The sequence below is a fragment of the Takifugu rubripes genome, chromosome 5, assembly GCF_901000725.2.
Source record: "Takifugu rubripes chromosome 5, fTakRub1.2, whole genome shotgun sequence".
Classification (NCBI taxonomy): domain Eukaryota; kingdom Metazoa; phylum Chordata; class Actinopteri; order Tetraodontiformes; family Tetraodontidae; genus Takifugu; species Takifugu rubripes.
Genome location: NC_042289.1, coordinates 406,071 through 433,876, shown reverse-complemented (window position 1 = coordinate 433,876; position 27,806 = coordinate 406,071). Strand labels below are relative to the sequence as shown.

Sequence of the window (27,806 nt, the reverse complement as noted above, 5' to 3'; positions counted from 1 at the left end):
TCACAAGACAAATCTGGAGGAAATGACTTTAATTATATTAAATCTGATATACATCTTTTAAAAAAAAATACAAAACCAAAATCCAGTCATTTCATAAACAAGGCAATTACACTCTTATACAGTTTGATACTTTTCAGTCACTAGAGGAGTCTGTCATTGATAACAGTACCTTATTTTCAGTGAGGCATTGATATTAACCAAGAAAACCACTGTTTTTTTAAGATTACTATTAAATGTTTGTCATTTTTGACTAAAGAGTGAAAAAATGTTTAACTTTGCCAAACTTTCCATACATCATTTCATGTAAAATGTCTGTAAATTGTCTTAGAGTATCGTATCCAAATTCTTTTCTGACTGGACATGAACATAATGATGGAGCTTCTAAAGACAAAAGATTTTTTTTTTTTTTTTTAATTAAATTTGAAAACTTTTACAGTCTTTTCTCTGAGGTAAAGTTTCATCTGAAATGCCTCAGGAGTTGTGCTCCAGTACATTCAGGTCCAAAAATGGGTCCCTTAAAAGCAGCGCTGGCTGAGCAGATGATCTTTCAATCTTGCAGCAATGCTGGAGTCTAAACTGGGTTAGCAACCCAGTTTGTCACAAGGTTATAGTTGAGAAAAGCCACATTTCTTGGCAAGCACACAATGTCTGAGCAACATAGACTGTTTTTCTAAGAAGTTGAAGAACACTGTTGCTTGTTGTTATGAGACCTATAAGATATAAAAAGAGGGGGTATTGAGACTTAATTTTTTGGTTATTGTAAAATGTGAATAATCAGTCATGTTGGAGTTGTTCACCAGAGATGCCTTTATTTCAGCTCATTATTTTGCAGTCAGGTAATTGATGAAGTCTAAATCCTCAGTTTTGGAGAGTACCTCATCATTTAACAAAATCACTAAAATGATTTGTTCCCTAATTATTTAAAACATTCAAATACAGTTACATTTCTTACAATTACTTACAGATAAAATGTTAACCAGTTTAACTTAAAAAGGTTGCATCATACAAAATCTGTGTGCGTACTATATCAGCTGAACAAAAATAGCTAGTATTACAATATAATTATGTATATTATATAAATAATAAGTATATAATAAGTCAGAAATAGTTTGTGATGTGTTGTCTGATTAAAAAATTAAACAACTTGATGAACACACCTCAACATGGCTGCCATTTTGTGATGAAACAATATTACAACTGTGACATTTACATAATGGAAGCACAATTGACATTTTATTTTTTTCTTTAATCATATGCATCCTTTTTTTGTTGTAATAGTTAATATTAAACATCTACGCATTCAGTCCATCCAGACTGGCCCACCTAAGAATCTGACAATCTGAAAGACAAGAAAATGGAATGGCATAAATCAAAGACATGCAACAAAGATGAAAAGAGAAACGCAAGAAGAAACATATATACATATAAATGCATACACACACACACCCACAGAACAACATATGCAAACAAAATGTATGACAGACAAGCAAGCATAAATCGACAAAGGAGACAGATGACTGACTGACTAGTATTAAATTAGACAAAGCAGTGGGAATGGTAAGGATACTTTTAGGACTCGTGCACTATTTAGACTAACTACCTGTCTCACCTGCTTGCTTTGAAACCTTTCAGCTTCTGCACAAAAAAAGCTTCAAGCAATTCTGCACACTGAAAGAATGGTGTGTCATTGGGGTTGTAATAGCGGCAGTTGTCAAAGATTTTGGTCACGTCAGCCACAAACTCTGTCAGTTTATGGTAATGTCGCTTCTGCAAGCGGGTTTCCATTGTGGAAAAATCTACAAGGGATAGAAATATGTGAATATGGATAGTAGTCTGCCATTTTCTTTAGGAAAAATTAATTCTTACCCATTGGCTCCTTGATAACGCGATAATAATCCGGTGCATCATGGGGATCAACAGGTTCAAGGAAAGGCCATGCCATTTTGTGAGACTGTAAAAAAAAAATAAAAAAATATGAGAATTTAATTTGGTAGTGTAGTTCAAATACCAGGGAAATAAACCTTAGTTGCTTATATGTAGAGCATGCTAGAGGGTTATAAGCAGTTAACCTAATGAGCTATATGAATAGCTGTTAAGATGTCCTTTGTACAACAATAAAGCAGACACACATAATAACTTATACATATAATAACTGAAATGATCCAATAAACCATTAATAGCCAAATTGAAGTAAACAAGAAACGTATTATGAAAATATTTATAATAGTATAACATACTTGTAATGAGCGTAATATTCTTTTCAATCCATCATAGTCTTTTTCTGTAAGTGGTGTGAGAACTGTCATGGCATCTTCTGTTGACTGACATTGCGGACAGACATAAACATCAATGTGATTGGCCTCGCTCTGTAAGATGCCAACACAACGCCCGTGGTACCAGTTCTGGCAGCGGTCACAACCAATATAAAACCTGTGGATGATGACAGGACAAAAACAAGCATTGTAAAGTTTCTGCTGATAACAATGTTATATACAGACAAACCAAATAATATGAAGTGTAAGGAAATAACTATTAATCACTGCAAAAAACTATAGGACTGATTCAGGCATTGTTAGAAACATATTTGTATACACTCATGGCGTCATAGCTTAATTTGGACTATCTGAACTTCTTTCAAACATGAATAAAGGGTACATCACGCATCTGAAATATTTGTACCACAAAATCATGGTTGGACCAAGCACTGATAACTCTCTTCTGGTAATGGTTAAAAATAATTTTCATCTTAATGTAATTTGAACAGTTTAAACAAAAAACATTAACAGATATTTCTTTAAAAATAACCATACTGTGATTCATCATAAGGTGTCCGGCAAATGCAGTATAGTTCTTCAGCACTCGTTCCCTCTTGGCCTCGTTTACAGTCATTACACACAAATGCTTCTAACTTTTGAGCCTCTTTCTCTGTGATGCCAACACATGCACCATGGAACCAGTTGGAACACAGGTCACACCCTATGTAAAACCTGAGGGAAACACAAATAAAATGTCTATTATATCTCGGGTACAGTCAAATAATTTTATTCTCCAATTTTTCCATGTTCAATATTTTTCAATGAATTAAATGTGGTTGTGGATTTAACACTTTGGTATACAGAGGCAAAAACAGTAGGAGAACCTTTAGGAATTTCATTGCTTCCTGCATAAATTTGACAGGGAAACTTCTGCTCATTTATGTCATTATTGAGAACAATCAAAAATAGTGCGCCTCATAATGTGTAAAAAGTAGCTGACCACTTCAGTAATAAGTGACATTTTTGAACAAAAATAACAGCATTACACAAGGCGAGATGGTTAAAGCTTTGCTACAGTACTTACTTGGACTCATCATAGGGCGTTTTACAAATACAGTACAACTTGTTATCCTTCTTGTGATCCTTCTCAGTTGATGACAGCTTCTTTTTCTTTTTCTTGTGTTTCGATGCACTAGATTCTCTGTCCTTATCTCTGTTTCGATGTCTATCCCGCTCTTTCTCCCTCTCTCGCTCACTGTCTCGATATCTATCTCTTTCCTTATCCCTCTCCCACTTCCTGTCTTTGTGATGATGCCTTTCTCTGGTTTTGTTTTTGTCCCGCTCCTCATCTCTCTTAGGTTTGTGAGTTAAGCAGGTTGAGGGTCTGATGTGTAAACTGTGAGAGGAATGCGTAAAGTACGAAGAATGTGAGGAGAGGGAGGCAGTAGTTTTAACTGTCGCTGCAGCAGCTTGAGTAATGGCAGCTCTTGCTTTTTCCTTTTCTTTTTGGAGCCTGGCTATATCACGCCTTAGCTCCTCCTGAGAAGAAAGAACAAGTAAATAACATTTAAAACAATACTGACATGAATCCCCAATTAAAAAGCTAGAAGAGAATCAGCTGTGAAATACACTTTAAAATACCAAAATAGAAAAAAAAAAAGAAATTAAGTGGCAGGAGGTTCATTACAAAACGTGCATCCCAGAGTGGGAAGTTTCTGAAGTAATTGTATCAAGAAATTCAGTTGGAAAGTTTGCAGTAGAAGATACAATAGTGCCACATTTCAATCTGGATTGTAAAAGCAATTTTTGATAGTCATGCTTTTCCAACTTTTGGACAACATTGCTTTGGAATTTAGAATTCAATGATTTTGCCGAGACATCATAAGACAGGCCAGGCTTCTACAGCTAAATCTTTATATCTATATCCAAACTTGTTTAGCGAAACCACACAATGCAATTGTATTATATAGGCCAGCACTGGAAAGATAACTATTTCCCTGTGCCTGAGTGCCGTCAAGATGGGCTAAGCTGATGTGACTGCTTGTGGTTTGATTTAACAGAGACATCTTCATGTAAACCAACTACTATGGTTAATGAATAAACAAAGCTTTTCAAAAGAAATACTCTGGTAAGCACACAATTTTCAGCATTTGATCTCTTCAGTTCATTAACCATTTCAGTGTCAATAAAAGCACATATGTATCAAGAGGAGCAACCATAAGCAAGGCTAAATGGACTAAACTTAAACCTATAGCTGACCTCAAATTCAACACGAGGATTAAATTTGAACACTGACATTTCTTGATATATTTGCATGTGCTGTTAAGTAAATATTTCATTTCAGTATAAATCATTGTATTATATTTAATCCAGTATCCTTGCTTATATTCTAATATTTCTCCCAACCATCATGAGAAACACAGTCAAATGTGTTGACCTGTACTTGCAGCTGCAGCTCCTTGTCCAGTAAAGCCCTCTTCTTCAGAATCTCAGCCTTCAGATGTTCCTTATGCTTATAAAGCAGTGCGGTCAGCTTAGTGGCATTCTGCTTGGAGCGCTTTTGTTCCACCACTTCCTCTTTTTTACGCTTTTTGGCCGCCTGTTTCTCGTCCTTCTCGATTTTGTCGAGGATGAACTTCATCACCTGGTTGCACACAATCATTCTGAAGATGGAGAGCAGTTTGTGAGTTTAAAGGAAGAGAGTAAAAGTAAATGAATTTAAGTCATGGAAAACAACAAAAATATATGAAAAAAAAATAAGCCAATTATAAAGAAAAACCTCTGATTCTCTTCTCGCTCTGTTGCAGCAAGGCTCTTCTTCTGTTTCAGCTGTTCAGATGACATATTCTGCTTAGCTGCCACCTGAAGAAGCAGTAAGAAGCAAAGAATGTGTAAGTTATATTTTATCCAGAAATGATTGATGCCTTTGTAACATACTAACAGTGTTGCTGAGAGAATTGTACAATTGGCCTTGCTTCACTGGCTTTTTTGATAAGGTTATCAGTCATTTTAAGATGCCATATAATAGCCTATATGCTATGAAATTGCCATGCAATGCCCTGAACTGAAGTGTCTGAATTTTGTCTTGTGTAGTAAAAACCTGTTTGTGGACGTCATCTCCGGAGGCAGGAATCACATTCTGTTCTTTCTGTTCTCTTTTAGCCTCGTTGTGTTTCTTCTTCTTTGGTTTTTGTTGTGGATGTGGTGATTGTTGTTGCTGCTGCTGCTGCTGCTGCTGCTGCTGGATCCTCTGAAGCTGCTCCTGCACACTTGGTGATGTCTGTATGGTCACCATATTTTGGATTTGATGGGACTGAATTTGACCACCAGTCTGCTGGATCTGAATGGGCAACTGTAATTTGATCTGCTGGGCAACCGTGCCACCCTGCTGCTGGGCTTGGATCTGTGCTTGAATCTGAGCGGCAACATGTGGTGGAAGAGCTGACACCAACTGGACTGGTTGCTGAAGGCCAGACACAGTGATGAGCTGATGTCTCACTGGAGACTTGATCTGAAGCTGTGGTTGCGCCTGAACTTGGTTTTGAGTCTGAGGCTGGAACTGCACTTGAAGTTTGGTTTGGACCTGGGGTTGATGAAGCTGTTGCTGGACCAGCTGTGGTGACTGTGTTTGAAACTGGGGTTGAGCTTGAACAGGTGACTGAGTAAGGACCTGGGCTTGCTGTGGGACATGGGCTTGTGCCTGAATCTGGCTCTGATGGTGGAACTGGACCTGAACCTGGGGATGAAGCTGGGTCTGGATTTGGGGTTGTAGAAGATTTGCAGCCTTAGACTGAACCTGGGTTTGAGATTGGACTGGTTGCAGGCTCTGAGTCTGTGTTTGAAATAGAGGTTGAAGCTGTGGAAGGTATTGAGGTTGTACTCTGGGTTGAAGCTGGGCTTGGGAAGAGGATAGATTTGTGGACTGAAACTGTACCTGAGCCTGATTTTGAGCAAACTGTTGTATTTGGGTTGATGATGTCTTTTGGGATTGCGGCTGAAGAGAAGCTTGGACCTGGGGATGATTCGGAGCTTGTGCCTGAATTTGGGACATCTGCTGGGCATGGCAGGGCTGGACTTGAATTTGTGCACAGATTTGGGGTTGAAGCTGAGCCTGTGTTGGTTTTACAGTGCTGAGTGGCAACCCTGTCACATTAACCTGCACTGAGGATGGAATGTGAGTCACCTGTGTGGATACCACAGTTGCATGGTGGAAAGAAGTAGTTGGATGTGTAGAGATTAATGCTGGGGTAGATGCTGGCATAATGGCCTGGTCCTTGGAATAAATGGGAGATGCCGCTACCTGAGCAAGCTGAACAGGACTTTGAGGTTGAGATGAGACAGGAGTCCAGACCTGTGAGAGAGCTGCCTTCTGTTCTACCAGAGCTAGGGGGAAGAAAAACATATCAAGGATCATTTTCTCTAAGCAGCTGCAAATTAGTTTGAACTATCACTTTATGTCTTTTTTTCTCCTGAAGTGGAAAAATGATCACCACACCCTTAAAATTAGGTCTGAGATCTGTGAATCTGATGATGATGATACTAATGAGCAGGAGGGGGAAGAGCCAGTGATGGTGGTGGGAGAAAGGGGAAGGAGGAAGCTGGGTGGTGCCAATTAGAACAAGAAGAAGAGGAAGGAAGGAGGAAATAAAAATAAAAATGAAGAACAGAATTTATGCTAGGACAGAATATTCTTGAACTCCCCCCTTGAGAATTTTCCTTTGGCAAACTTGGCACCTTTCAACTTCTTTTTTTACTTTCTGTTGAATTAGCCCCCCACCCCCATGTTTTTGTCTTCTTAAAAGGTACAGTGGACGCGAAGCAGACATAATATATTACTTCTTCCCGCTTTATAACATGGCAACAAGCAGCTGTGCTGAATAGATGTTTACATTTACATTCCACAGCAAACAATTTGATTTTATATACTTTTTACCATATAAAAATGTATAGTAGTCATATACTAAAGCAAAATCTATTTAATACAATCTGATGTAAAAACAGACAAGCTATGTATCAACAGAAAAAAAATATAGCTCTCATTGTAAATTGTAAATGAGTAGAACATGATTCTTTACCTGGCACTGAAGGTGTTGTAGAGGTGGCTGTAACTGGTGTGACAACAGCACCAGCCACAGTAGAATGATGAACTGGTGCAGCAACTTGGATCTGGTTGAGAACTCCAATTTGGGATGACACATCAATGTGTGTAGACACAACTGCTACGACAGGAGCTGAGATGGGAGCAAGAGCACCAGTAGGGACTTGAACAGGCACGGGGAGGGAGGCAGAAAGAGGATTTGGGACTGAATAGATAGAAGGAGTTGGGACTGAAGCCGGATCAATAGCAGAAACATGTGTTATAGTAGGGGTTGGGGTATTAACATTTATCTGGGCAGGGACTGAGACAGAGTTAACAGCATGTGTTGAAGCAGTTTGTGTTGGAATGGATTGCAACACTGAACCACTAGGTAGGGTTTGTGTTGTTACCACATCCGGGATAAGAGATACTTGGTTTTGCTCTGTAGTTTGAACTTGGGGGTGTGCAGGTGTGACTACATGTTGGGATGGTGCAGGACGGGTGCAGGGTAAAGACTGTGTCAAAGCCTCTGTTGGCAAAGCAGGCACAGGAGTGGAAAGCCGAGTTTGCACAGGGACTGAGGCTGGGATAGAGGCCAATGGGGACTTCAGTGTTTGAACTAGGTCTGGGACACATGTTGGAGTGGGTATTGGAGCAGCCATCTGAGTTTGGGCAAGGACTGAGGGAGTTGTTTGTACTTGGGTTTGACCTTGGCTTGGAGTTGTCTGACAAATAGTAGGCTTTACAGATGTGGTGTTAGCCAGTGTTGAATTTGTGGTTGATGAGGAGGGAGGCATGGGAGTGAAGAGAAAGCGTTGAACCTGGCCATTGGGCATGGCTGCTTGCATCAGCTGCTGACCAGGACTGGGGATGACTGTTACACCCTGTGGGATGATCTGCAATTGCCCCTGGATCTGGTCCTGACCCTGGATCACCACAGTTAGACCTGGGTTTCCAGCCTGTAGATTCATCGAAATAAGTTAGTCTTTTCTTGGTGTTCAAATGACAGGATAAAAACAAATTCCATTGTGATTATAGTGTACAATTTTATGTTTATATGGATTTTTTTGTGGAAAAAACAAACAAACCATACAATCTTATATAGATTCATTACATAGACTAGCATATTTCCAGTGTTTTTTTCTTTAGACTTTGATGATAATGGCTTAAGGCTAATTAAACAAAATACAGAAATTACTTTATTTACAAAAAAAACCCACAGCAAAAATGCAAAATTATGCAGAATTCCAGTGCTCAATACCCTATCAGCCCCCCCCCAGTGTAAATTAATTACAACAGTAATTGGAGGCATAACAGTATCAGCAATATTGTGATAGTAAATTCCTCTGTATTATAGCAGGTATGCAACATAAAAAAGGTAGGGCTCCAGGCCAAAAAATAAAATAAAAATCACAGCTGCTGGGGAGTGTGAGAATAACATAAAAAAAACTACAAAATCCATAATCGTTTGGGCTTGCCCATGATGTTTTGCACTCCTCACTGCACATCTTATGCTGTAAAAATTACAGAGACCAAAGACAGCAGTGAGAAGATGTATGACAACATGGAGACAGGTGAGGACGCTGAAATCTCCGTTGCTCCTACAACGTTGTAATCGGACCTGTGGAAACATTTCAATCTCCACACATCTCCATATCAAAGAATGACAAAGAAGAAAAGGTATTGAAGAAACACAGGACAATGTGCCAACACTATCAGGCTGCCATGAGAAATTCAGATAAAATGTTTTTATACATTAAACAGAACTGTGGATTTTCCTGATTCATACTGACCTCAAACTTTGTTCTGCATTTAAAATATAGTTTCCACCCTGAGGCGCATTCCTTTTGTTACCGTACTTGAAAGCTTGAAAGACACTGGAAGCATCTGTTTATGTTGTTCTTTATTTAATCCAGTTTTTTGCCTTATAAATATTTAAATAATGGTTTAAGAATTAACTGTGGAGCTTTGTACATTATCATCATAAAACATGGCATGGAATGTGGCACAGCCAAGGCATTTAAAAGGAAATTTATGGTGTTTTTGCATGGAAAACTTTGTTCTCCCACACATTTGCCCTGACTTTTTTGTCAGTGTGTAAAACACCTCTCCTTAGAAAGACAAAATTATGTAATTACCCCTGTCCAAATATTCCTGTATTTTACTGTACATGTGCTGTGGAATATATTGGGTGTATTAAGTAATTATTATTCATATTTGGTAAGAAAGAAGGAATATAGCCTCACCTGAGGTCCCTGTGTTAACTGCATGAGCTGGCCCATAGTTAGTTTCACTTGACCCTGCTGTGGTCTAGTGGGCTGCGAGGATGCTACAGGTGATTGTCCTGGAGATATGGTGTTGGACTGAGGTGATGGTGCAGCAACTGCTCTATGTGCTGCACTTGCCTGCACTGATGCAGAAGCAGGTGTAGATCCAGACTTGCTGTTCCCAATTGGGCTTAAAGCCTGCTGAGATTGTCCTGCAAAGAGATCATTTTTTTTCTCTCTTACCATGAAGAGCAAAAATAAGCACTTCATTTCTCAAAATGACCAGCTGGACAGCAGACCTTGAGACACTGAAGCTGTCCTGACTCCTGCTGTGCTCAGAGAGGAAGTTGAAGCAAGTGTCTGGCTCATCATCATGGTAGATTGCATTTGCCCTCCTGCACCAATGGTCTGGAAAACAGATGCACTCTGTAAAAATCAAGGTCTAATTATGAGAATTATTAACAAGCCTGCCATTTCTGTTAACCTTGACCCACATGCTAAACTAGCATACACAACGATTTTCCAACAATTTACATTTAATTTGACAGAGCAGAAATTAACACCAAAAAACCTTTTGTTGGGTGTTTGAGGCAGAGGTGGCTCTGATGTTTAAGTTGCCGGTTGTGGGGTGTAGCGTACTGTATGTTCTCAGGTTAGCTGGAGGCCCAGAAGGGAATATACCCAGCACCTTTGGCTGGATTGGATCTATGAAAAAAATAAAAATAAATAAAAATTCAGAAAGCAAGCATACATACATCTGTATTCAGGTGCATTTAAGAAATGCTTAATACAAGAGTAATCAGTGCCTGAAGGTAAGATTTAATACTTCACAAAAAGTTTTAATAATTTTTGGTGGATTTCCTGGGTGTGCAAAGGCAAAAATAGAAAAAGCGCATTGCTCTCCACATACAGGTACTTCACAGTACTTCACTGTGGGTACAGTATACAGTGGATGTAGACAAAGTCAAAATTCTGTAATCCTTACCTGGCTTACCAGAAGTGTTGCTCTGACCCTGCTTCACCCAGGAGGCAAATGACTGCTGAAAATTTTTGTCTGGTTGAAAGGACACTTGAGAGCCCAATTTGGAAGCCAAGACCATTTTCGTTCCAGTTGTAACCTGGCCCATTCTCAAGCCCGTAGACACAGGGGAAATAGGACCACCAACTGAGGTGGCAGTGGTCGTTATTGTTGTTGTGGGAGGGGTAGAAGCTCCACTTGGTCTGTGTTGCTCCAGCCGTTTCTAAAATAGAAATATTCAATGAAGCTGCGAAGCTGGTTAACCTCCCTATATGATGCTGGCCAAGTGAAACCCCATTTAAGAATCGAAGCCAATATTACAACCTGCTGGGCTGCCAGCCTGGCCTGCCTCAATTGATTCTCCAAATGGGCTTTTACATCCTCTGCTGTCTTCAGGCTACTGACAGACTTCAAGGGATCAAGGCCCTGGGACTTCTCCCTCTCCAACCTGTAATTTCAGAAAGTATGTCTTAAAGAGCCATTCCCGCTATAAAGGTATTTAGCATGAAGCCTGCAATTAGTTTCTTACCTTTCAGCAAAGCCCCTGATCTCCCAGAGCTCCAGTTCCTCTTCGGGCACCCAGGTTTCTACAGCAATGGGTCCAGTTAGCTTGGCTGGCTCCTTCTTCTTAGGCCTCAACGCACTTGATCGCAGGCCTTTTCTCTGTGGAGTCGGGGTTTCTAATCCCAAAATAGACAATCTATTTGTTATCCCTATAAGGTGTTTTTTTTTCTCTTAACAATTCATGGCTTTTACCTTTTGGGGCATCTCTATTCTCAAGGGGGCACGTAATCTTCCTGATACAGTATTCAGATCGGATGCCATAAGGACCCACTTCCCTACGCTTTATAATTTCTGTTGTTATGACATCAGTGTCAGTTGTTTCTGAAGAAATAAATATGTTTGGTTACTTAAAAACATTCAACATTTTTAGACAATATCTAAAGTTTGACAGTACACAGGAATGTCTAAATATGGTGAATTGAACCATCAGTTCCAGTACGTTGCAGAAAACATTGTTGGCTAAATGTTTTATTATTAGTAGTATATAATTATTTACTATTTCCAATGCCAGTTGGAACCTGTTTCCTTACCTTTCCGAGTCATTGCAACCAGAGCCGAGGGTTTCACAGCCATGTCATCCCACCTCAGACAGGCCCATAGCAACCTCAACATCAGACTGACACCTGCCAGCGACCTCACGGTCTGGAGACGGTACCTAGAAAGAAAAAACAATAAGGTATGGCAGGACGTATGATGAAAATGATAGATGACGGATAAGTTACAGTTAACACTTTTTGGTGAGTTTCCTTCAAACATAATACTATTATTCTTGCATTTTTTCTTGACCGCTATTTCAGCTTGTGGGGAGGGTGCAGGAGCCTATCCCAGCTGTATAGGGGAAATGACAGGATACACCCCTAGATGAGTCTCCAGCTTACTGCAATACCTACCTGGGCATTTTGGGGTTTGGTACCTTGCTGAAGGGCAGCTTGGCAGTGCTCTGAAGGTGTGTTGGCACCCCTTCTACCAGCAGACCTTTCCAATTATTGTCTGCAAAGGGGCTTGAACTGAGAACCCGCAACCTCTCAGCCCAGGCCCCCGTAGGCTGAGCTACCACCGACCCTATATACACATCATTAGTTCTATTAATAAGTTCTACTTCATAATTTCTATAGTATTGTATACAGGGCAGTTGCTCGGAATTCTGGGCCCCCTGGATGAATATTAGCATCGACCCCTTTCCCCCTGGAATTGTCATTTGCTGCTGTATTACAACTGTGCATTTTTATGTAAAACACCCGATTTGTTTTCTCAGTACCATTATAGATAAATGCCAATAAGACAATTCTTATTCACATTTCTCTAAACCATATGCTAGAATACCACAACGGGCTACTTAAAACCACATTATTAGACCTCTGATCACAAATACATTTTCATACAGTCAAACACTACAGTCTTCAGCTGTTTCATGACTGTTTCAATCTACTTCACAATTCCCTTCACTATCTGCAGTAGGCTTGCTTTAGGGACATGGGCCTGGCTCTGTCAACAGAAACAAGGACTTAAATTGAGTTATAATAATAGCCTATAACTAAACTATGCAAGGGGTTAATTAATGTCTTAGTGATTGCCAGTGGTTCAGAAACTCACTAATAAACAAAAACAGCCAACCAGTGTCTATATTACTGAGGGGTGAGGGTCTGCTACTGGGTCAAACTCAGAATAAGCAGCCACTGCTGATTCTGGAGCAGCAGAGCATAAAGGTTTATTATTGCTTTTTGTAAAGATTAAATGTTATGTTTCATTAAAAAACTGAAGACCTAACCTAGTCTTGGGATACACAAAAACTAAATGGGCTTCTCAGGATAGGCAGACAGCTTCAGTTTGCCATTGTATATGGAGGGCAGGCATTTTTGAGTAGCGTCAACCTCATCAGGCACATAATGTATATTTTAAACATCCCGAAGACAGCATAAACTATCCAAAATTCCAAATTGTCTTTTAACTTTGATAAAAACATTATGGTGTCTTATTTTATATTGCTGGCTATTCAAATGACCCTCAAGTAACAAAATTTTACAAAGCTTCATTTGAACACATCATGATGATGTAATTCTCCTTCACTTAATGCTCAAAATTACTAAATAGAACTTGACTGCATCATAATACATTTCAATGGGTAACAGTGATAATATGTGTAATACACAAAGTCCACTGTAGATAGCCTCATTCAGTGAGCTACACTTGGAATTATTGTTCTCCAATGAACTGGCAAAATGCCCAGAGTGTAGTCTACCTCGGCTTCCTGTAAGCACTTACAATGAATGAACGAACATGCTAAGTAATCAAGTAAAGTTTCAGCCACCCTCTGTATTTTTATTCTCACAATTCTTAGAGAAAAATGTTTAATGTCCTGGGCACCTGCTCTGCTGCTCCCACTCAAGTCTTTTCTGGTATCCAGATTTGTGTTTTTTGGCAGCCATCATTTTGCTCTCCCACTCTCCTTGGTGGAGTTCACTCACTTCATATGAGGAAGAAAAAACTGTTGATCAGTCACCTTCCTAAGGGCCCAAGGGGGTTATAGAAATTATTCAAATTAAATAATGCATGAATTTTTGTCTTTGTTTTAGCTTGGATTCATTAGTTTGATTATATTAGTTTAGTATATGTATAACCATTTTGTCATGGAGGCTACGTGGCTCCTGGAAATTGCCATCACCTGTTGACAGCACCAATGATGTGTACACTGACTGGCCCCTTTAAATAGGTAGTTTCCTAGTGAAATCTCAGCCCCCTTTTTTCCCTTCAGAACTGCCTTAAATTTTTTCCTTTCTTCTTTTCTTAATTACGGGGAGGGTGCTGGAGTCTATCCCAACTGCACATGGGCAAAGCCAGGGTACACCCCTGAATGAGTCTCCAGCCCATCATGTGAGCATTTGGGAGTTCAGTTCCTTGCTCAAGGGTACCTTGGCAGCGCTCTGAAGGTACCCAGACACACCCTCCCCCATGTGAATTGTAGCCTCACTTTCCAGAGATGGCCTTGCGTCAAAATCCCAGTAGATCAGCAGTGTCTGAAATACTCACCCTAGTGCATCTGGCACCAACACCCATGCCACCCTCAAAATCACTGAAGTCTGATGCTCAGTTTGAAATTCAGCAAGTTGTCTTGACAACATCTACCGGTACATGCCTAAATGCACTGAGTTAATGCGCTGTGATTGGCTGACTAGTTATTTGTGTTAATAAGCCAATGAACTTATTCTACTCATTGGCACAAGTGGTCAATGAGTGCATCTATAGCTAGTAGGGGGAAAGGGTTGTTTGATGCCGTGGAACTCTTGAGGGATGGAGCTATGTGGTGAAAGCTAATTCTTTATCACACAATCCCACATGTAATTCCTACAAAGTTCAATTAATCAAAGTTCAGTTATTCATGGACATCTGGAAGGAACTAAAATGAATAGTAGTAACAATAATATGAATACCAACAATAAGTATGATATTACCTACCTACCTTTATAAGCTTGATCATTCTTCTTGTTAAAATAATCAACTAACCTCCATGTGATCCCAAATGTAGGCCGAGGTGAAGGATAAGGCCAGATATCAAGGGCAGGCTTGGCACCATAACTGAAGATTGGCACCTCCCTGATGCTCCCTCTCCTCGCCAGCCTCTTCAGGTCATCATTTGGGAGAATGAAGATACTTTTCTTGCTGCTTTTCGTCACAAACTTCCGGTATGATGGCAAGGCAGTCCCAGAGCGTGTCTTTTTGGATTTGGAGAACTTCAGAAGGCTAACTCGATCTCTGGTAGAATATTCCTTGCTGATCATCATGGAGCTGTTTTTTGTCAAAACTGTCTTGGAATCAGTAACAGGAGCTTTGACCTTCTGAGGAACCACTGCACTAGAGCTAGACTGACTATTAGTGACAGTACCATCTAAAGATCTATGGGGCTGCTCCTCGGCGGTCTTCAAATTGCAACTGCCAGTATTTGGGCAGAATAATTCACTGTTTGTAGCAGCATTATCGCTTTTCATTGATGCAAGTTTCTTGGTTGTGTGACTCTCCAATTTCAAGACTTTCATGGGTGGAGGATGGCAACTGTTTGAGGAGTCATTGTGTAGATTACCATTCATCAGAGCAGGTTCTTTATTATCACCACAAATCTGACTGATTGGGTCGGTGTATGAACCTGCAGCAGTGGTCCCTCCAATACACCCATTCATTTGTATTAAGCTGTTTGAGCTTTGTTCTATACTTTCTGGTCCACCCTCTTTTCCTATTTGCAGAATATCCTCATACCCACGCTTTTTAGCATTCATTCCAACTCCTATTTCTTTGTTTTCTATTGGATCTGATACACAATTGTATTTACTTCTGAGCTCAGTATTCATGAGCGGTCCTCCATTCACCTCCTTGCGGGCTTCCTCCATGATTTCCAAAGTCATTTTGTCCGTTTGTTTGGATATTGTAGAATTTGCTCTCACTTCCAAGTTATCTGCCTTCTCCATTTGCTCCTGCTCAAAGTCCAGCTTTTTTACTACAGGGTCCTTAACTTCAGGGCTCGCTGCCTCAGCTTGTTTTAAACATGGTGGCACATCAGTCTGTTGCGTGCCAGACCCCTCCAATTTAACAGTGGCCTTTGAAACAGCCGTTTTGGTTAGCAAGGCAGCTTGTCTCATTCGGTCAAGCCTCTGTTTCTCCTCCATTGTGAACTGTTTGACCCGGCGCTCCAACAACCCATCTAACTTGGATTGTTTCACCTTTTTCTTGTAAACTGTTCGAAGCTGAAAACCCTCACTGACATTCACAACATCGTCATAGATCTCTGATGTTATTGTCTCCTCCTTCGTTTCTTCAGACATATTAAATACTTCATCCTTTGTCGTACATAGTAAGGACTTGTTTCCATTTTCAGTTTTATCTAGGAAAAGGAAAATATAGGACATTTTACCACCAGAGAAATACAATACAATTTCTACATTTCTATATCATTACAATTACAACATCTTAAGAAATGTAATTTATCTACACATTCAAATATAAGCATCTTCAAGGATTTAAAGCACTGTAGTGTAATAATGTTCATCAAATTTTGGAAGGTGTGTAGTAGCAGGAGGAGGTGCAAAGATATCTTGAGAACACTGCCAAGGTATCACTGAGTACGGCGCCGAACCCCTAAAATGCTAGCGACTCATCCCGGGTTGTACCCTGCAATTGTCCGTATGAAGCTGGACTCCAGCACCCTCAAGTTGAGAGAAGTATTATGTTTGAATATAAAAATAACAGTACTGTGTTTAAAAGGAAACCAAAGGTCACCAACAACTGCTAATAGCAACTAATCAGTAAGTTACTGTATTATTTTCATCATGTGTCATACAAATTGGAACTACTCTGTGAGTTTAACATTATTACTCCCTCAATTTGGAGGGTTAAAGGGTGGAATAAACCATTAAACAATTGAAATTATGAACCATTTCCAAGCTCAGTCAAATCCTCTGATTTCCACAGAAACTAATCAAATTGCTCGAGAAAAACCATGGTATCATTATATGTTACCAGAGTGGATCATGATCATAATCCATATTTACCAGATGTAATTAAAAACTGAATGCTGCTGAACATTGAAATGGAAGAACAGAATTTAGTTCATTGAGAATCTACACAGACAATTTATTTCATGTTTTTCATTAATGTATACGTACTTGTTTTAATGGATTTGCCATCTATTTCTAAACAGTGCAGTCAAACTATATCTTTCTTGATTCTAAAGAATGTATTTTGCCCATACTGAGAGACTTACACTATACCGTTCATCCCATCTCTAAAAATATAACAGTGACAGTGATCAACCCAGTCCTATGAAGGCTACAAAACATCAGTGTTTTGTGTGCTACAAGTGAGAAAACTGCTTTCTCCAAGGTAGCTGAGATCCCAGGTAAAAGCAGTTGCCTACCTCGGACGGAAATAAACCAGTTAATCACTAGGGTTCACTTATTTTTACAGTTTCTATGTGTTGTTTCAAACACATTATATTTGTCAGTAAATTTGACGTAGATGAAAATCAGATCACATTTTATCACAAATTAATTAGGAAAAGCATGAAATTTGAAAAGGTTCAAAAGGTTTCCTTGCCACCGTCGTCCATTGACGAATCACACATGAAAATTACAACAAATCAAAGCTTGGGGAAATACAAATTATAAATAGCATTTACCTTTCTCTGAACTGAAAGCAGAATCTTCTTTACATGGTACATTTTCCATTTTTTCATCTTCTTTCTTCATTTTTTCAGGTGTTTCCAAGGGTCCATCGAGATGATTTCCTTCTTCTTTCAAGGTTTGGGTTTTGCAGTCCTCCACTGATGATGTGCTCTGGGGTGTCTTGACAATGACCATTGGTTTGCCATCCTCCACTGCGTCTTGGGCGGGCTGTAGCTCGGCCTTCAATATTTTATGTTCATTTGTGCAAGTTTCTGCTGGATTTTCTTTACTCATTTTAGCTGCTAAAAATATGGTAAAAATGCCGAACATTAGCAAAGCATGACAGCAGCAGGAGGTGGCATTGATTCAATTTAAGAAAGTTGTAAATATACCCTCCAAGTCTTTGCGGTAGTTTACATTTGTGTTCCCCGGTAACTTAGGGACAAATCGGTGGACTCGTGTCTTACTGACCCACCACCAGCCACCATAGCCTGTCACCCGATACTCCTCACCCTTCTGCTTCCACACCTTCATAGAGAACCACAAAAAGGGTTATTTTTCACATAATCTTTAGCTAATCATCATTCTTGTAGCGTTTGCATCTACCTGGTGCTTGATGGGGATGGTGTATTTGACCCAAGTAGCCTGTTGCAATGTCTCCTCATCCTCCAATTTCTTCTCTCGCTTTTTTACCTTTTCTTTTTCTTCCCGCTCAATAGCAGTCATTCGATGTAGCCTGAAGAAAGGAAGTACATAACAAGTGTGCCGGTATTAGTAAATGTGGCATACTGAATTGTACTGGTCATTGAATACTGGTCATTGATACTGTCCCACTTAATTAAAAGCCTCAAGCTTTTCTACTCACCTTGTGTGTCCAAGTGATTCCTTCCACACAGGCAGCATCACAACAGGTTTGATTGCACACTCCAGAATAGCCAGGGCCAAAGCAAACTCCCTAGCCTTGCTACACATCTGTACTGCCTTATTCCAGTTCGACCTAAATAATAAATAAAAAAAATACTCATTTTTATGCTTACAAATAAAACCATGCAAATTAGGCAAAAACTTACATCAATGTACTGTAATTTCAAATTCGCCAAAATAGTGATTAGAGTGCATTTAATTTTCATACATCAGAAGTTGTTGTTGAAGTTGTTACATCATACATTACATCTAAAACAAAGGTACACCCTCATGGGTACCTTTGGAACCTACATAGGGACTGAACTTGGCAGCACTATAAAATTAATTTAATGCATGTACAATACAATGTAATCTATAAATTCAACAATCTCTACAAAACAATCATCATGACAAATGTACAAGTCACAACATGACTTTAAAAGCTTGATTTAATTTAATCACCTATGTGATGCCCAATTGGGATGCATGAATGGACCCGGAATATTGGTCTCCAGCTGGACAATGGTGAGGCGCAGAGTGGAGACAATGAGACTTCGTGATCCATATATTGAGCCGTTCCACTTGAACTCTGATGCTGTAGTCAGGCTGAACTTATGGGAGAGGTGGCGTCTCTTGTCATGGTCCTCGCGATGCTGATGCTTGTTCAGTGCCAGGACATTGGTACTATGCTGGTTTTGGTAGCCCCTATATTTACCCTCTTGGCCCAGTTTGAACATATTGTTGAAATTTACACTCGGGTCCCTTTTTTGGAATCCAAGACGTGACATTTCACAGTCATGGTACACAGGGGAAGACTGAAACATAAAGAAATACTTTTCTTTAACTTAGATGCATTTTTAGCAAGATTTTTTTTTATAGAAGGAGGCCTTTAACTTCCTCATTTGCAGGCATTGCGAGGGAGTCTGGTCATTTTGAACAATAGGTCTGGTCATTTTGAACAATAGGAATAGGAATACAATGGACCTCAGTACCAGTTCTGGCATAGAGAAAACTCTAAATGTGTAATTATGAGCCTGATATGATCCCTGAGAGCAAAACAAGATCAGGAGGAGAAATACTGCTCAGAGGAGAGTTTAAACCAGGCATGAGTTGGTGCAACTGCCACAAAAGCATTAACATCCCTGACAAACTTCCTACTTTCCACACTGGTCCATCAGTCCTCAAATTATAAACTAATATGAAGCAGTACTGAGAAAAAAAATTAAACCTTTTGAAGAGTATTTTTTTCTGTTCTCTAAAGTGTCTTGTAAACTTTATATGCCTACTTAACATTTTAAATGGCAACTTTTAGACCAGATTATAAGTCTACCTTTGCAATATGCTCTTTTAGTATTAGTACTAGCAAGTGTTTGGGGTGTTGACCGTCATACCTCTGTGCTGCTTCTGGGTGTTAGGCTGTTAGATTCTCGTCCGTCTTGTCTCCTATCATTCAGGACCCTCTCACTGTAGCTCTCTGTCACCCAGAAAGCATATGATACCATAGGTCCATCCACAAACTCATCACCAAATTAATTCAGTATGAAATAATACAAAGAATAGGAAACATAAACCCAACACCTAATTTTTTTTTAAATCCGACATTGATGATATAACAAATAACAAATCAAAATAAAGTCCCCACCTTGTGCTACACATGGTAGAATTCACAGCATTAAACTATTTAGGAGATGTGTCCTACCCCTCTTACAAAATGTTTCTGAAGATTTTGGATTTGACTCATAGGCTACTGGTAATATAGTTATGACAATGTATTTCAAAATATGTCTAATATAAAATAACTGGAACTGTTATATTTGAAAACAGAATTCTGCAATTCTAACAGTGTGTATATTTACCTGTCCCATCAACACTGACAAATGAAGACTGAGATGAACGGTCAGCCAGCTCTGGATCCTCCGGTTTGAGTTGTCTGCTGCTACTTCCTGCCTCTGAGTTAGTAGCCGGTTGCTTATCCTCTGTTTGTAGTTGCCAGTCATCAGGTTGTTGTTCCTCACAATTATTCTCTGTTGTAACATCTGTAATATAAATAAATAGCTTCTTAGGACAGAGTAACAACATAGATAACAACTGGCATGACACATTTTGAGTAAGAAAATAAGTGAGTAAATGTAAATTGGACCATGACAATACTTCTGCCAAAGGTGAATGTCATAACATATTTGAAATTTGCATGAATTGAAATTCAAGCCACATGTCAACATAACCTGAAATCAAAACAAATTTTGGCATGAAGAACCCCAGATAAGTTGATGCCCATTTATTTGCATCTATATAACAACTGTTGAAGGTCACAAGTGTTTGACCACAGGTGTGAATAGAAAACAATTATCTGTAGTGCAAAGGGACAACTTTATTGATCCACCAGCCACTGACTGGGAAATTCAATCTATCCGTCTAGTGTCAACAAATCCGCCCCATTGCCAACATACTTGTCATAAAAACAAACCCAATTTTAGTGGAGCAAGTCTTAAAAGAGAAGGGGGTGTTTTTTTTGGCAAACCTCTTCTTTCCTTAGAGAAACGGTAATGGCTAGTTTGGGATGAAAGTATGGAATATATACAGGTGGCAAGGTCAGTATTGCCACTGTTATCAAACGAGGGTGTTTAGAACACACAGGAAAAATTCTACCAAAACCAGTGGAATAAATCAGCACAAGTGAGATGAAGCTCTAAATGGGTCAGTAATAAAGTGTCAAAGTACAATGGAATGCCTTAAATATTACAAATGTCATAATATTCAAGAGTCAATATTACGGCTGTACAATATCAGGAAAACTTACAACGTGCGACAACATAGTTACATACTGTGACTGCAAAGACATATTGTGCAAATTGTGCAACAAATGTTTAAACATTTTTCTGTTTTAGGTTTTCTTTGTTTACAGGTGAATAGTGAATAAACACTGAGCCAAAAGAAGGAAAGGATTTCATTCTAACATGCTAGTTTTATTGGGGTGATTGCATCTTACTTGAGCAACGAAGCTGACAAAGAAATAACATCAGTTTAGTGGCTTTTTGCTGCCACCAATTATAAGATGCAATAGTTTATTGCAATAAAATGAAGAAATTTACATTAAAAAAGTGCCAAATTAGAATTCAAAATTAAAACACAATAAAATAAAAGATCCAGTTGAAGTGTTGGGGACAAAAACTCATTTTGTTATAGGCCCACACTGTAGGAACAATCCCCCCGACACTGATCATTAATTAGCACAGAATCCACCCCCATTCAAAGGTTTATTTCAACCAGAGATGATCAATATCGTTATGCAGGTTTGTTAGATTCAGCAGACTGTTATTTCTTGTGAGGTTTCGTGAGATTTGTGGAATGGTGTTAGAGAACAAGTTTAAATTTTACTAACACACAGAAATGAGCTGCGCAGACCTAACAGCCATGTCTTATCCAGCTATATTTATACCACTCTGCAGTTAGAAACATTAATGTGTCTGGATGGATAGAACCAGGAAACGTTAATATATATACGTGCAAATTTTTGTGAGATTATCTTGAACAATGTAGAAGAAACAACGCTTTTTCCATTTAATTTTTTTTTTTTTTTACTTTAACATGGGCGTTATTTTGATTGAACACATCAGCACATCCACTTGTTTTAAAGAACACTAATTAATTTAAGGTTTTGAGGTAGTAGAGGGTGATACCTACAAAACTATATATACCGGTATATATATATTTTTTAATTTATGGTTGTATGACTGTCTCGGGCAGAATTACAGTGATTTCCTCGGGAAAGTTTGAAAGTGTTTTCCTGAAAGTAAAGACGCAAAAACCCAAGGGAGCAGTAGAGATTTGCACTGAGCAAATAATTGGACTTCAAGGAATATTTTGCAGTTTCATTATCGCACATATTCATATCGCAATGACAATACATTTTTTGCTCTAGCCAATATCATCATTGCCTTACCTTCTCGTTCCTGGTTTACCAACAGTCGGCTCTCCGTACATTCCTCGGTCAAAGAGCAACATGGTTGTGTTTCCTTGTTTGGGTCATGGGACAGCATTTTGGGCTCAGCTTCCTTCGTAATAGAACTGGAAATAAGATCACATGGAGAACTCTCCTCTGCAGCACAAGGACCTGTAGGTGTAAACACACATAAACAGCATCATCTAAAAAAACCCAAAACATACTCTATACAGCATGCAAAAAGCACAAGTTATATAAGACAGCATCTTACACATTGTGGTAAGTAAATAATGTGTACTTACTAAAGTTGCATTTACTAATTTCTAAAAACAAAATGTCCTAGTTTTAAAAGCAAGCCTCTAGAATAGTAAAATTCATTATCAAACCCAACATTTAACATTTTAACAAGAGGATTACTTTAGCTCTGGGACTAATTTTGGGATTTCTTAAACATATATCACAAAACAAATACTTCAGACTAAGGCATTTAAAATTGGAGGTTTAAAATACAAGAAAATTGTTCTCAAATTCTAAAATGAAGTACACATACCCAAAATCATAGTTATTAAATAAATTCATTTTACATGCCATCATTTGCTCTTGCCTTGTGAACTAGCATCCTCGACTGGGTCTTTGTCAATAAGCGTTCTGTCACTTAATTGTGAAATGAGTCCATCAGCTGCAATTGTAACAGGGAGCACTTCTGCTTCCTGGTTGGCTCCCTCTGCTTGCCTCTTGGATTCTTGAGCCTCTCGCCTGACCTTCAACCTCTCAGTGATCACATCTGCAAAACAAAAGATAAAAAAATGAAAACAAGGCATTTGGTTTACGCATGGAAAGGGTCAAGATGATAAAAACTGAAGTCAGATTTTCAACAAACAAGGACATTTTTCAGATAAGATGACAGCAACTTCATAGGAGTAGCACTTCTATTTCCAGTAGTGAACAATTCTTATGATGATAAATTTAGCATTTATCATAAATGTTAATTTTCAACTTTTTTCTTTTTAATATTTGCTTTCTGGTCCAAATTCAGGACAGTCTTCAGTTGAGTAGATGGTCACACTGGTCACCATAGCAACTATTTGAACATGATTAGAGAAGCAGTAAAAGAAAAGCTTGGATTAAATCAGCCAACAATCTTTTTGTTCACGTTCATAATGAAGATAGAAGCATTCAGTCACACCGAAGCTTCAAGTGCAGCTCTATTTATAAAGAATTACCAAAAAAATGAATAAAAGTACCATTGAAAGCAGTGAGGTATGCTTTGCTACTTCCGCGAGCTTTGTTGGTAAGGTCCTCTGTGATGGCCATGTGAGCATGGATTTCATCCAGCATCTCCCCCAGTGTGGCGCATAGGTCCATTTCCCAGTACTTCTTATCCAGGCATTCCATTAGTTCCTCTAGCTGAACCCTGGTGCTGAAGTACCAGATCCTAATATCATCATGCTCCCCATCCTCCTCCCTGTTGAGTCCAGATGGAGAAAGACTGTTTAAGACTACAACTAAACATATTCAAGAATCAGCAAAACACTTGTTTTTATATTATTTGTATGATGTTGATGCAGGGGCTAAAACCATTTTGAACATTGTTTGCTCTAAAACAATAACAATGTGTAATTTGTGAATTGTAGTAACTAATCTGCATACACAGGTATCTCTGTAATGTACTTTGATGCAATCTATTCAACTGACATTAAAAACTATTGTTCAGTATTGAATCATAAATTGTTGAATTAAAGGCAAAGCCAAAGAACTCAAGTAGAATGTAGCAATGTGGCTTTTGGTCAAACCATCTCCTAGTACATGCAAGTCTAATGAAGCAAATGTGACCCATTTGATTAAAGAAAAAGTTTGAGGGGTAAACTATAGACCAAATTTAAAATGTTTCTTGTTTTTCAAATAACATTTCTTTTATCATTTTACATATAGGTTACATTGGATGATAGTAGAATAAGTATTTCTTAGTCAAAAATAAGCATTTATATCCACTTCATCAAAACATATAGAACATAGAACAGGAAATTACGTGTGGTGTGAAAAAAAACATAAGCCTTCAGAAATTAGCTCCCTTCACCTTTGTATAGAGGCGATATCATCATTTTAGAAAAACAAATCCCGTTGTCACACCAGGAGCTCACATACTGTATGTCACTTGAAGATCCAATGAGTTATGGTGGAACATAAACCTAAATAAGGTGAAGTTTAGAGTATTCAAAGTGTTTGTGACACTCACAGGAAGGTCCAAACTTACACAATTATTCTTCGGTTCAGGAACCAGTACTTCCTTTGGTGGCGGTCATACCCGATGGGTTCCTGGCGGATGTATGGCCTGTTCTTTTGGGCCTCTGTCACACAGTCTGTGACACCAGGCACCTTGTGTGCCACACAAATCTCACACTGCCATTCATCCTCTGGAACCTCTTCCAACGGTGGTTTCACACATTCCAGGTGGTATACTGCTGAGCAGGTTTCACAGCACAGCAAGTCACCCAGGCGGTGGCACACACGGCAGTGGTCATCATACTGCATACTGCCATCAGACATCAGCTCCTCACGCGCAATATTAGTGGTAAGAAACTGGTCCACCAAAAACTGCAGCACTTTTATCTTACTCCGAAGTGAAGTATAGGGATAGTCATCCTTGTCCATATATGGCAGAACATGATGGTACTCTTGATCACTCTCACAGTAAGCCCGCAGCACCTCCAGCCATGTCATGCCATCAATAAAGTACAGAGTGGAATTGATGCTATCTTTGAGGTCAGCAGGTCCAAAGGTAGTGTTAGAGGAATCTTCCTCACGCAGGATAGCCTTCAGAAGAGAAATGTGTGTCTCAGCTATTAATGTAGACTGCTCCTGGCCCACAAGTGCCGCACAGAAGTCCTCAAAGCAGAAAGGTGAGAGCCGCAGTACTGTGCTGAAGTTTCGGAGCACCTCATAGATAGAGGAGGAATTAAGCAGCTCCTCTTTAGGAATAAGCAGATCTTCAGAGGAGTCAGGAAGCACAAGAGGAGGAATATCTTTCTCCTCAAGAATGGGGGTGCGGGGTCTTGAGGCCCTGGCTTTTTTCTTTCCTGGAGGTGACAGACAAAGTCATTTTTAAAAAAAATACAAAGCCTATTACATGATATTAGGGCAGCTCTTCTGTAACTTATTTTGTAGAAATGCAATGATGTTCTGCTTGTTATGCAACCATTATTAATACTTTATAATCCATAGGAGGTTTTGGATGGCCAGAGCTACCGAGCCTCAAAACATGATATATTATGAACTAAAACAACTTTAGAAAATGCATGATTATCCTAAACTTATGCACAATTTAACTGGTGCTCTCTTATTCAGGTAGATAAAAAGCAAGATTCAAGCATCCTTTTGGTAATACGGTGCAGCAGCACGCAAATATTTAAATTTCTTTTGATTTTAGTTATAATGCATTCTGAAGCAAATTACATGATAGTTTATAAAATTATTAGAATGACATTTAGTGTGCAAACTAGACTGTTGAAAAATAGACGTTAATATTTTTGTTATAAATATGGTCTTGAGTGCATCCCATAGTAGAACTATGTCAGAGAGTACAAACTATCCGGCTTGGACTTTATGTTGACAGATGTCAACATGAGCTAATTGCCATTGCTAACGCTAGCCTGCTAGCAGCTAACCTGATAAATAAGACAATATTCCAAATGTCACGTCCCTCACAATGGTTGCTAAAATAAACGTTGGCTATTTGAACTGCGTTGTTGTGAGACGTGACAACACTAAAAGAGCTGCAACAAAGCGGATGATGGAGTTACCGATTCAATCCACCTGTGGTAGCACTCCTGACTGCGGCCTAGCTTCAAACACTATGCATTCTCCATTTTGAACAATAACCCCACAGGTCCTGGCAACTCTGAATAAAGCACATTCGAGAAGAATTCGTGGTTGTTTTAAGACCGGCAGGGTGAGGTAAGATTTCTATTACGGTGACTCTTTACCTGAAGCGCTGGCGTGTGTACTCTGACTCCGAAAGCTACTTTCCGTACAGAAGCTGCCATCATCCTCCTCGTCGTCGCCAAGTCCATCATCTTCCATGCACTCAGAATCCTCTTTCAGAACATCATCTTCATCGGACTGGGGGTCTTCCTCAACATATTCATCCTCCTCAGACCTCAAACTGACGGCATCGTCCTCGCTCTCGTGGTCATCGTAGACAATTGCATTTGACGCGGAGGCGCGCCTGCCTCCACGGTCTCCTCTGCCTCTTCTGGTCCCGCCACCTCTCCCTCGTCCCCTGCCCCGTTTTGACGCGGTGGAGGTCTTTCTCCTCTTTCTAGACGGCTTCGGACTTTCCCTTGTAGGACTCTCGATGTCCTCATCACCACTGTCTCTCAACCTGGGTTTCAAATTCCTTCTGGGTCGCAAACCCCGCGCCGAGGAAGGAGAAGGTTCCTCGGCTTGTAGCGGTTTGGGCGGCCTGCCCCTTTTCCCTCTCATGATAAGCGACAACTTTAATGTGTACACCCCGTTTTTGCGTTGGTTGAAAAAACACACCTGTGAGTGAAAACAGCACCCTAGCGAGCCTATTAATGTTGAAATGATGCGGTAAGACTGAGAAATCCTGCGAATCTTCAGGAGTGGAACCTCAGACTCTCAGCCCGGCGTCCTGTTTAGATTCGCCTAGCGCCGCCATTTTTCTTCTTCTCTGCCTCCGAACAAATACACGGCGCTCGTGGACCTGTCACGTGGTTACACTGTTCCCAGCGTGGTTGACGCGCTCAGCCGAAAGACTGTTGGCGTTTCCATCACTGCAACTATCAACCCAGAACACATAATGCTTCCATTTACACGACTTTAACTTCCGTGTCCAAATTTCCATTTAAGTGAGCATTCAGTTAGATGTTTTCAGCTCACGCACAGAAATGGCGGTGACACCTACGTCTTAGAAATCTGCACTGTATATGAGTGTTTGAAGGCACAAGACTGGCCAAAACAATGCAGATCGACTATATATAAACGCACACATACGTATGTTAATACATAGTACAAGAATGTGTATATATATTCATACATATAAGCATTTGCATATAACATAACATCAAAGCAAATTACAGACAAAAGTTTCTGGAATATAAATTTCGTCATCTGCTCCTTATTTCCTCCGCTAAAGAGGTTAATAATTTCCGCCTATATATAGGAGGTTATATGTCAGCAGGTGTTTGTAGTTGTTAGCAAAATAACGCAAAAAGTTATGAACTTTGGAAACACAGAAGAAAATGTAATTTTAGTTTTGAACCTTTCTCCAGGTTGGAAAGCCAGGAAAGGAGAGAAGACATGGGAGTTGACTGAGAGATGTGCGGTGAGGAAACTGTATTATTTAAGCTCCATTGGGTTTGAATCCTGCTGACGTGATTGATTTTTAATACTAACGTGTTTTTGCATCGAATTTTAAAGCATATTTATTTACACGGTGAAACGACCAAATTACAAAAAAAGTGTACAAATGTATCTAGTTATTTTTGCTGAATGGCATAAATAACCCATATAATGTATATGCCATTGATAAATTATTTCTATTAAACTGTGATTGCAGTAATTGAAAAGTAAAGAAAGTTGGAAAAGAAAATGGCCAAGTTTTCATGTAA

General features: G+C 39.4%; 1 protein-coding gene and 1 long non-coding RNA gene across 6 annotated transcripts; one reads left to right on the top strand and one right to left on the bottom strand.

Annotated features, from left to right (window-relative positions):
- Nucleotides 1-14: 14 nt before the first annotated feature.
- Nucleotides 15-26,882, bottom strand: LOC101078073 (nucleosome-remodeling factor subunit BPTF-like). Of its 5 annotated transcripts, none has more exons than XM_029836031.1 (31): nucleotides 26,160-26,882; nucleotides 24,431-25,253; nucleotides 23,421-23,641; nucleotides 22,781-22,960; nucleotides 22,177-22,347; nucleotides 20,090-20,269; nucleotides 19,625-19,707; nucleotides 18,696-19,048; nucleotides 18,196-18,327; nucleotides 17,937-18,066; nucleotides 17,723-17,858; nucleotides 17,345-17,629; nucleotides 14,683-16,051; nucleotides 11,712-11,836; nucleotides 11,374-11,502; nucleotides 11,147-11,297; nucleotides 10,942-11,065; nucleotides 10,585-10,840; nucleotides 10,171-10,304; nucleotides 9,899-10,007; nucleotides 9,579-9,811; nucleotides 7,331-8,291; nucleotides 5,356-6,638; nucleotides 5,035-5,117; nucleotides 4,693-4,918; nucleotides 3,340-3,794; nucleotides 2,811-2,987; nucleotides 2,238-2,430; nucleotides 1,867-1,951; nucleotides 1,610-1,796; nucleotides 15-710 (listed from the first exon to the last, which is right to left on the bottom strand). In XM_029836031.1, exons 1-31 carry the CDS (start codon nucleotides 26,656-26,658, stop codon nucleotides 671-673), a joined length of 9,513 nt encoding a protein of 3,170 aa, XP_029691891.1. In that variant the 5' UTR covers nucleotides 26,659-26,882; the 3' UTR covers nucleotides 15-670. The 5 variants fall into 5 exon arrangements, with proteins under 5 accessions (XP_029691891.1, XP_029691890.1, XP_029691892.1 ...); XM_029836030.1 differs by having other exon boundaries at nucleotides 17,345-17,632; nucleotides 26,160-26,881; XM_029836032.1 differs by having other exon boundaries at nucleotides 10,594-10,840; nucleotides 17,345-17,632; nucleotides 26,160-26,881.
- Nucleotides 24,959-26,352, top strand: LOC115249811 (uncharacterized). The gene is made up of 3 exons (XR_003888439.1): nucleotides 24,959-25,076; nucleotides 26,063-26,130; nucleotides 26,210-26,352. It is a non-coding gene; the product is annotated as an uncharacterized lncRNA (long non-coding RNA).
- Nucleotides 26,883-27,806: the final 924 nt, after the last annotated feature.